We start from the raw sequence: 10,367 nt of genomic DNA on the forward strand, positions 1-10,367 counted from the left end.
AGTCTCAGGCACACACAATGACACACCAATGTGTCAAAACACTTATTATAATCTAAAAAATTATACAACAGAAATGAAAGAGTGGAAAACAAGCCCTCTGGAAAATCTCAAGGAGCTTTTAGAGAGGGTGAAAAAATGGAGACCAGTTTTAGAAAAATACCATTTCCCATTAAGTGTTCAGTGTCTGTGTGATACTGGCTCATTTTGTGAAGAGTGACTTTACCTAACAAGACTCACACCAAGAATCTCATCCCTTCCCAAAGGCACTTTTCTTTCTTTTAGTTTGTTTGTTTTATCAAGACACGATCTTACTAAGTAGCTCTGTCTATCCCGGAACTCACTTGGTAGACCAGCTGGCCCTCAAACAAGAGATTTCACCTGCCTCTGCCTCCCAAGTGCTGTGATTAAAGGTATGGGGCCACTATGTCTGGCCCCAAAGGCACTGTCTTACCAGAAAAAACAAAGGCACTTTATTCTTAGCGTGCACATCTTCCACAAGGTTTTCAAGCCTTACTACACGGTCCATGCATAAAAAACCTGGCCAGATATTTATCAAATGGAGTCCTAAAAATAAATATGAGGAGACAAAGATGACAGCAACAACCCATAAGGGAATGGGGGGGGGCACATGCCTTTAATCCTCGCTCTTGGGAAGCAGGAGGCAGGCAGATCTCTGAGTTCTGTGAGTTTGTGGCCAGCCTGTTCTATAGAGTGAGTTCCAGGACAGGCAGGGCTACAGAAGGAAACCCTGCCTCAAAACAAAATCAGAAACAAAAGACAGTAACATAGTGACTGCTAAAAAAAAAAAAAAAAAAAAAAAAAAAAAAAAAAAAATTACATAAAACACACACACTTGAGCTCTGTTTTTTGGTCATTTGTTTTTATGCAAGTTGGTTGTCACCAAAATGTCAGTTTCTGAGGCTTTCTCGGTGAAATCAATAGTCTGAAATTGGGATAAAAGAAACTATCCAAGTTGGGTATTGTGGTGGATGCCTTTAATTTCAGCACTAAGGACACAGAGGCTGGAGGATCCCTAACATTCCCATAAAAAGCCTATATGGTCTGTCTACACAGTGAGTTCCAGGTCAACCTCAGCAACATAGTGAAGCCTTGTCTTAAAAAGAGGGGTGGGTGGAGGGGGGGGAAACGATCTATTAACATTTTCTGTCTCAAACAAGTTAGGAATCAGAAGTAAACTTAAAAGAACAAATACCCAAATCTTGTACAAAAATCTTGACATGTTAACACTCCAAAGTTACTAGGAAAAAAAGGATCTTCCAGTGAGGCTTTTACACACACACACACACACACACACACACAGAAAGAGAGAGAGAAGTTATTTCATCATAATGGAGATAAAAATAATTGTTATTGATTGTAAAAAAAAAGAATTTCTAAACCTCTCTGAAGATTTACAAACTGCATAGCCCAATCTCCACTCTGATAGACATGTTAGTTCTCTGCTGTGCTATAACCAGCTGTTTGGTTCGCACAGAGGAAGCCAGAGAAGGGAATACCGTGTTCAGAGCCTCTAAATAATATGCGTTAGTTAAGAACTGCCTGCCTGCCTGCCTGCCTGCCTGCTACTAAACCAGAATTATTCAAGCAGAGCCCCATTTGTCACAATCCAATCATAAGGGTTCCATCAGCCCTCCCCCAACTGCTTGTGTATATGTGCTTCAGTAAAGGAGCCATCATCAGGTAAAGATTGGGATGGGAGAAAAAGCGGGGAAAAGGGGGCACCCTTTCATCTAATTTCGCGAGGCATGAGTAATTGGTACAGTTGAGAGGAACGATGGAACGTTCTATTTATTGGAGGTTGGGGTGGGATGGGGTGGGTGGGAGGAGAATTTCGTTTAAATCAACATGGCCAGCAAGATGTCCCTAACAAACAAAAGGCAACGGGGGATATAAACACGAACCATTCACCTCCATCAGCTATAGCATCGCCATCATGGTGTGTAGAGACCCCTAAGGCTGCTCTCATCGGCCACACCAGAGACAGCAAGAGTGGAGAGAGGTGGCTGCATCCCCACCACCGCTCCCAAATGCACACTCTTGCAGTGGGTTGCTCCCCCCACACCCATCCCGGTGGCCCGGAATCAAGAGAGAAACAGTAACGTCCCGCCCGGGCAGACTCCCCCTGCAACCCTTTAGCCGAACCCCCAACGCCGGCTCCGGGTTCGCTAAACTTTCCAAGAGCTTCTCCCTCGTATTCCCTAGCCGATCGCCCCAGGATCGCGCATTCCCACTGGCCGGGAACCCACTGACAGGCGGGCAGCGGCAGCAAGCGGGGCGGGGGCGCCTGGGCGCCGCGGAGGGGCGGGGCGGCCGGAGCCAAGTTCCCGGGGGTCCGAGCGCAGCGCCTGACAGGAGCCCGGGACGGCGAAAGAGGAAGAGGAAGCGGCAGCAGGGCAGTTTTCCCAATCCCCCTCTTCCAAGCGCAACCTACCCCCCCCCCAGCCCCTGACTGCCCGTGTGGGGGGGGCGGGGAGGCGGGCTGCAAGGTAAAGCACCCAGGCCCGGGGGAACGCCGCTGCCGCCACGTCCCGACTCACTCTCTCTTCGCCCCACCACCCCCGCCAGAGGCGCCCACAACAATAACACGCCGGGGACGACCCGTCAGCGCCCCCGAGGCACCCGGGGCCCACGGCCCGCCACAGCCAGGCCCCCTCCACTGAGGCCCGGAGCGCCTCTCCCGCCTACAACTCCAGACCCGGGTGTAGCCGGGCCCGAGCGGCCCCCCAAGGGTCCGACCCATCCCCCCCGGCACCAGCGGCGCCGTCTCCGCGGCCGAATATTAGAAGTGAATTCGAGCTGCGCTTTACCTTTAGTTCCGCACTGTCCGCCATCTTGCGTCTGTCAGCGCAAGCGCAGTGAAGCTCGCCGGGCCCGCGCTGGACCCTCCCCTCTAGAGGACTTGACTCCGCCTCCGCCCCGCCCCTCAGCCTTCCCGCTCCGCCCCCGGCCTCCGCCCCACTCCCGGAGCTCGCAGCCCCGCCCCAGGCACGCACAGCTGCGAGACTCACACGTACTATTTAAATAATGGCGCCAAGCGGGAGTTTGACAGTTACTACCCCTTCGGCCTCCCCGCCCCCACGCCGGCCGGTCCAGGAGCGCCCAGGGAAGAGGCCACATCTGGGGAGGTGTTGGCCTCACTCTCGTCCTTGGCTGTCCTCTGAGCCCCTGTTGACAGAAGCCACAGCGCTCCCCCATCCGCAAGATGCGGTCTGCACCTGTACCCAATCCGGCTGCGGGGGGGGGCGGGGGGGGCGGGGGTCATAATTAGCCGGTTTCACTTAAGGAGAATTTGACGAAGCGTTTCTGGGTTTACACGAATCCTCATGATGAGACAGTAAAGCATATATATATATATATACATATTTCCTGTGGTATCTTTTCAGGAAAAGGGATTCTACCCTATACAGCAGTTAACGGGTGGCTAAGGCAAAGTCTGAAGACATTCATTTCATTTGTCATGTCACCCTGTGCAGTCAGAAATTTGGGAAGATCCCCGACCTGTCGCTCATGGGGTACAGATCTGTGAACTAATAAAGATAGAATTACTAATGGTGATGATCATTGAGATTGAAAGGCTCACTGTGAGAAAAATGGATTAGGAGGAGGTGTGCTTAATCCCAGAAGGGTTTTCTCCAATACACTGATAGTTAGCCTTGAAGAAAGATTATTTCATACCTACTCCTATCTACTAAAAGCTTCCTTCGTTCAAAACCCCAGCCTTTTAACTGATCAACTTTTTACTATCTAAAATCCTCTTAACGTTTGGGTTACTCTGAAGTGCCTCTGAATTCTAGGTCAGGTCCTGACCAGTGACCTAGAGTATTTCACTCCTGAATCCCTAAATTTCCTCCATTTTCTTTCTAGTTTCCAACCCCCTTTCTTTACCAAATCATTTCCAGCAGCATATACACAGACCAAAATTCCTCTTACTGAAATTTAAACTTCCTCTGGATCCAAAATTGCCTTCAGTGGGCACTTCTCTGCTTTCTTCTCTTCATTTTTCTACAAGTTCCCATTTCTTCAGGAGCCTTCACCTCTCCACCTATCCTGAGGCAGCTACACTGCCCTATCTTGATCTCTCAGCCAGAGGATGATTCTTCTATGCCTTTTCAAAGCCCATTCTCAGGGCTTACCTAAACTGGCCGGAGGGACTGCTAACAGCTGATGTGCCTGCTTTCTCTGTAAACACAGTTCTTGAACTTTCCTCCACATCACTGTCTCTGTCCTGACATTCCATTCCTGTCTCTTCACTGGCTCCCCCATCCCCCACCCCACCCTCTCTCTCTCCATCCCTTTTCTTTCCTGGGTCTCACTTATGCAGCCCTAAAGTTTGCTATGGACTAGGTGGATCTCTGAGTTCGAGTTCAGCCTGGTCTACAAAGCTTGCTCTAGGACAGTCAGAGCTACACAAAGAGATCCTGGGGTGGGGGTGGGGATACAGGAAGGAAAAGAAGGAAGAGAGCAAAAAAGACAAGAGAGAGAGAGAGAGAAGAAAGATTGGAGAGTCTAAATAAGACTCAGTCTGTGATCTTCATTTAACTACCCAGAGCTATCATTCAACTCTTGACTTTTTGGTCTATAATATAATCGAATATCTGCAGCTTAGACTGCATCACTGAATTGGAATCCAGGCAGGCCTAGGGCTTCAGCTCTGCTTATGGACTGTCTCTCTAACTACCTAACATACAAGAAGCCCTGTTTGATCTATGATATTGTATAAAAGTGGAAATGGAGGTGCCACACGAAATCCCAGTAGGTGGGAGGTAAAAGATCAGAAGTTCCAGTTCCAAGCTAGCCTGGGCTACATGAGATCCTATCCCAAAAGGAATAATTTAATGTATTATGTATTTATTTATTTTGCTTTAGGGAGACTGTGTGTGGTGGTACAGGTCTTTAATTCCAGCACTCAAGGCAGACTCAGGCAGATCTCTTGTGAGACTGAGGCTAGCCTAATCTACGTAGTAAGTTCTAGGCCAGCTAGGGCTACAAGTATGGCCTGTCTCAGATTTAATTAATTAACTAATTGATTAAAAGAAGGTTGATCCCTAATGTTGCTAACTACCTAGTAGTATCAGCTCAACATCTGATCACCTCACACTCATCCTTCCCCAACAGTCTCACTATTATCCTGTGTATATCCAGTATTTCCACAGGGAAAGTCAGGGAAGCATCCTGACTCCTCTCTTTTCACTTATTTCCAGTGTCCGGTGCATCCCTGAGTCCAGCTGAGTCCAGCTATTAAAATATATCCAAGGCAACCGATTTTGTCCAATCTTTACAACAACCACTCTCTTCCAGACTACTGGGAGGACTGTCTGACTGTGGGAGAACTGACTGTGGGAGGACCACCTGACTGACTGTGTAAGGACCACCTGACTGTGGAAGGATTACCTTACTGATTATGGGAAGACTACCTGACTGACTGTGGGAGGACAACCTGATTGACTGTGGGAGGAACACCTGACTGACTGTGGGAGGACTACCTGACTGACGGAGGACTACTTGACTGTGGAAGCACTACATGACTGACAGAGTCCAGACAGACTGGCTTTCCTGATCCCCAGGCACTTCTGTCTTCTTGAGCCCTATATTTTGCACTGGCCTAGACAGTGAAGGCCTGTAATCCTAGAACTTGGACTATACACACTAAGCTTTCTGTTAACAGCTGAATATGTAATACAAAGACATGATCCCAACACTTTGGGGTGGGGTAGGGCAAAGCAAGAAGAGTTAATAGTTCAAGGCCAGCCTGGGCTACATGTGAGTTCTAGGACAACTTCAGCTATATAGCCAGAATCTGTCTATAAATAGCTGTGGAGGCCCACAGCTGACATCATAGCTCTTGGGAGGTAAAGGCAAGGGGATCAGGAGTTCAAAGGCAACCTGGGCCACACAAGTTTTTGGCCAGCTGCCCTGCAAGAGGCCTCAATTCAAAATTAAACATTTAAAAAATTCAGCCTTTGCTCCTACTTCCAGGCATACAAGCTCCGACTTCCTAACAGCAATGTCTTTTTGTTATTCTTACTGAGACCTTCCCTATTTTAGCTGAGTGTTAATCAGGTGGTTCAGGCTGAGCCCCCTCAAGAGCTCAATAGGGGGTCCATAAAGGTTCTTTCTCCCCTCCAAGTCTTTTAAAATTTGTGTTTGAATGTGTATGTGAGTGTGTGTGAGTGTGTTCATGAGTGTGTATGTGTGTGTATGAGTGTGTATGTGTGCATGAGTATGTGTGTGTGTCTGTGTGTGTGTTTGAAGCTTGTTAAGGTTCGAATTGGTTCTCATTTCCCACCACGTGGATCCCAAGATTAAACATAGGTTATTAGGCATAGTAGCAGGAAACATATAAGTGGCCCAAAAGAAATTCTTAGAGGGTAGATAAATATCTTTAGCTTTACCAGCCCCCAGCTCTGGGGAAAGAAGGGGATCATAAGTGAGAATAAATGAATCATAAGAATGCAATTCTTCGGGCTGGAGAGATGGCTCAGTGGTTAAGAGCACTGACTGCTTTTTCAGAAGTCCTGAGTTCAAATCCCAGCAAAAACATGGTGGCTCACAACCATCTGTAATGAGATCTGATGCCCTCTTCTGCTGTGTCTGAAGACAGCTAGTGTATTTATATATAATAAATAAACCTTAAAGAAAAGATTGGTGTGTGAAGTCCTGGTCCTACTGCCTCCACGTCCTGAGCACTGATTACAGGTATGCACCAATGTCTTAACACCGGGAAGTCAAAGTAAAAAGCCTGATGGATCCAACTCCTCCCCACAGAAGCAAAGTCTTCTTTCTGTTTTGGGGTGAGGGGTAGATGAGAAGTCAATCCACACCCCACCACACACTAAGGGACTTGCTCTACCATCGTGCTCAGTGAGCAAAGCCTCCCTGCTGGCTCCACACTCCGCTGAGCTACAGGGGCACAGGGCAGAGGACTGGCAAGCACAGCTTCCTGTCCCATAGCCCACTTAGTGGTTTCAGAGATTCAGCCATATTTCTCGCTAGACTATAGGTCAGGTTCCAAGTCTTTTTCCAGATCCCCTAGAGCAGTTGCTATGGCAAACTATCTGAGAAAAGCAACTTTACAGAAACAGGAGTTACTCTGGATCCTGGCTTGAGAGTCCACGTTGGTCCATCCTGGTTAGAAAGCAGTAGCAGCAAGAACAGTTCCAGGAATGACAGATGGAGAATGAGATAGCCGGTGACAGTGTATCAAAGTCAGGAAGCAGACATTAGTGACTCTTGGCTCTCTCTCTTTCTCTCTTTATCTCTCTATCTCTATCTCTCTATGTCTCTCTTCCTCTCTCTATCTCTCTGCCTCTGTATCTCTCATCTCTGTCTGTCTCTCTAAGGTCTTACCACATAACCCTGACTGGCCAGGAACTCAAAGATCCATCTACCTCTGTCTTTCAAATGCTGGAACAAAAGGCACACGCCATCACTTCTGACCACACATTCTCAACTGAAACTCACGACAATCTCCTCACTGCAATAGCCAGCAAAATAAAAAAGTAAGTCACCCACTGTGGAAGGGGCAGAAAAAATAAGAGCCCAAGCAAGGGGTAGAGTGCTGTAGAACACCATCTTCCAGGCAGGACAGGGCTGATGCATTCTTGCCTCTTAGCAGCTATGATTACCTACAGAAAACCTACACAAGACTGGACCCAATAACATTGCATTAGGATGGGGTGGGGTGGGGCTTGTGAGCCAAGTCTATGGGTAGTTAATGCCTTTTTAGAGAAGGAAAGGCATTCCGTTCAGGGGTGTAGCCACAGCAGGTTGCCCATGCTACTGTATTAAGAGCTCAGCGCTGTTCCTATAAAGAACCCTAACTGATTTCATTGATGCACAATGAAAAAATGTTTTTTAGAAGACATGAAAGTAGGAAGAGAACTAGCTTGGAAGAAGGAGATTACCTGGAGTACAAGAAAGATGAGAGAGGGTAATGTGAGTGGAGGATAAATACAGTCAAAACATGTACAGGTATAAAACTTACTATCATGTATAATATACGCTAGTCAAAAACTTTAAAAATTAGCTGTATACTCCAGAACACAATAGCACAGAATAAATACCCACCATGGTGGCTTGGATAGGTATGGCTCCCACAGAGTCATGTAGTTGAATGTTTGGCCCATGGGGAGTGTTAGTATTAAATGTGGCCTAGTTGGAGTAGGTGTGGCCATGTTGGAGGAAGTGTGTCACCATGGCAACAGGCTTTGAGTTCTCCTAGTGTTGTGGTGAGAATTTTGATTTCTTTGAAAAACCAAAGAAATAGTATAAGACTGTGCTTTTGTTTTAATCCCAAATGTAGGGATGTGGGGCTGCTTCTGATTGCTCACAGCAGGTGACTATGATTTGCCTCTTGCTCTAGCAGGGGTGTGATTTTGCCAACTGCAGCTATGTTTGTGTGTGTGTGTGTGTGTGTGTGTGAGAGAGAGAGAGAGAGAGAGAGAGAGAGAGAGAGAGAGAGAGAGAGAGAGAGAGAGAGACTGACATTTGAAATTCTGGGGAGTTTTCTGGCTATATATAAATGCCAGAGCCATGATCGAAGGAGCTGGTTAGCCAGTGGTTGTATGTGGTTTGTTGTGGTTTGCCAACTATTCCTTCGAAGAAGAAACAAGAAGGAATTAGATATCCTGACAGAAAAGATCAAACTTGCCCCAAGAAACTTGATACCCCTAATTAGCAGGAAGAAGTGACACTAGTTTTGCTCTCTCCTACCCAGGACTTTATTCGGGGATTTCTCTCTCTCTCCCCTCTCTACTCTTTTTTCTCTCCTACCTAGTGCTAGGGGTTGAAAAGGAAGAAGGATTAAAAAGAATGGAAGAAAAAAAAAACAGAAAGTATCCAAAGTCCAGTGTGGGATACAGTCTTCTTTTGCTGCCTTCAAATGAAGATATAGAAGGCTCAGCTACTTCTCTAGTGACATGCCTGCCTGCACACTGCCATATTTCCTGCCATGATGACAATGGACCAAACCTCTGCAATTGTAAGCCGGCCCCAATTACATATTTTCCTTTATAAGAGTTGATGTGGTCAAGGTGTCTCTTCACAGCAATAAGTCCCAAACTAAGATTCTTCCTTTCTAAAAGGGAAAATGACGCTTAGCCAAAAACAACCAGGCTAAAGCAAGACCAAAACCAAGCAAGGCAAATGACAGGTCACTCAGCTCCACAGGGGTCTCATGACAGCAGCAGGTAGGCTCCGAGGGGTGTTGAGCAGCCTCAAGTCCCTGGTCCTGCCACCTGCAATATGCCTAACCTCTCTCTTGGTCATTTTCCCTTCTGCTTGTAGCTTTCTTTAGCGACCACCCCAAAATGTTCCAGTGTTTCCATTTCAACAAGCTTTACCTTCTGAGTATCACACAATGGTCTCCCAGGGACTCTTTACAGAGAATGTGTAACAAATGTTACCAAGTACTTGAATTTAACAAAAAATGACATAAAGGGAACTGGCTGCCTTGAAACTAGGAAAGGGCAAAATCCAAAGACTAACAGGACTAAAAGACAGCTGCTTCTCAGTTTAAAGTAGATTAAAAAAACAAAGATAAATGTCAAAATACTAAAACACTCAAATTCACAGTAATGAGTTAATCAACAGTATTGCCAATGTTCCCACATTTAAAGCCTCTGAACAGATGAAGGTTATTGAGAGTGAAGGTTGGATCAGAATAAGGCTTTGGGGTTGACTTCCTCAGAAATGACTGGGGGAGGATATTTTGTCAGGGAGAAGGTATTTGGTGGCCAGGAATGGGGGCTCCCACATTCCTAATCTGTTCAGAGAGGTGTGGAGTCTCCTCTCCTAGGCAATGGCAGGATTGTATGTCTGTCTTCCACCCCATTTTACATTAACCTGACCATGTAGAACTTCTGTGTGTTACTCTGAGGCAAAAGCTTCAAGGTCTGATACTTATTCATTTCCTCATCCTTGTCCCTGCCTCCTCATCGTTTCTCCCTCACTGCCCTCATGATGGCAGAACACGATGGTAGGTTCTGTCACACTTGGTACCTGAGTGCCCTGGCCAGCAGAACTTTCTGCCAAACCATCATTTAGCATGAGCAAGAATTACATTTTGATGTATTCTTGTAACGCTAGCGAACAAAGACAGATCATCTCACTCAGCTATACTCTGTCACTCAACTATATCAAGGCCAGGAATAAACATTTGAGTTAGGCTACTAAGATTGGTGGGAGGGAGGGGTGGGGGGGAGGGAGAGTAGGGGGTGTTATTGTTGTTTACCACTATACCCCTAACCTTACTCTGACTAAAATAGCAGCACATATGATCAACCCTTGCAGAAAAACATTACTAGTCAAGAAAGAAGTCAACACACCACTAAACAAAAGAAGTTGCA

At 46.6% G+C, this 10,367-nt stretch overlaps 1 protein-coding gene across 1 annotated transcript in view; it reads right to left on the minus strand.

Annotated features, from left to right (window-relative positions):
• The window catches only part of PIAS1 (protein inhibitor of activated STAT 1), an 89,946-nt gene extending 87,088 nt beyond the window's left edge, over positions 1-2,858 (minus strand). The window contains exon 1 of the mRNA XM_080930294.1: positions 2,829-2,858. Within this exon, the coding sequence (XP_080786420.1) occupies positions 2,829-2,852 (24 nt within the window). The 5' untranslated portion in view covers positions 2,853-2,858. The remainder of the gene's footprint in view (positions 1-2,828) is intronic.
• Positions 2,859-10,367: the final 7,509 nt, after the last annotated feature.

Source organism: Micromys minutus (genome assembly GCF_963924665.1).
Source record: "Micromys minutus genome assembly, chromosome: 16".
Taxonomy (NCBI): Eukaryota; Metazoa; Chordata; class Mammalia; order Rodentia; family Muridae; genus Micromys; species Micromys minutus.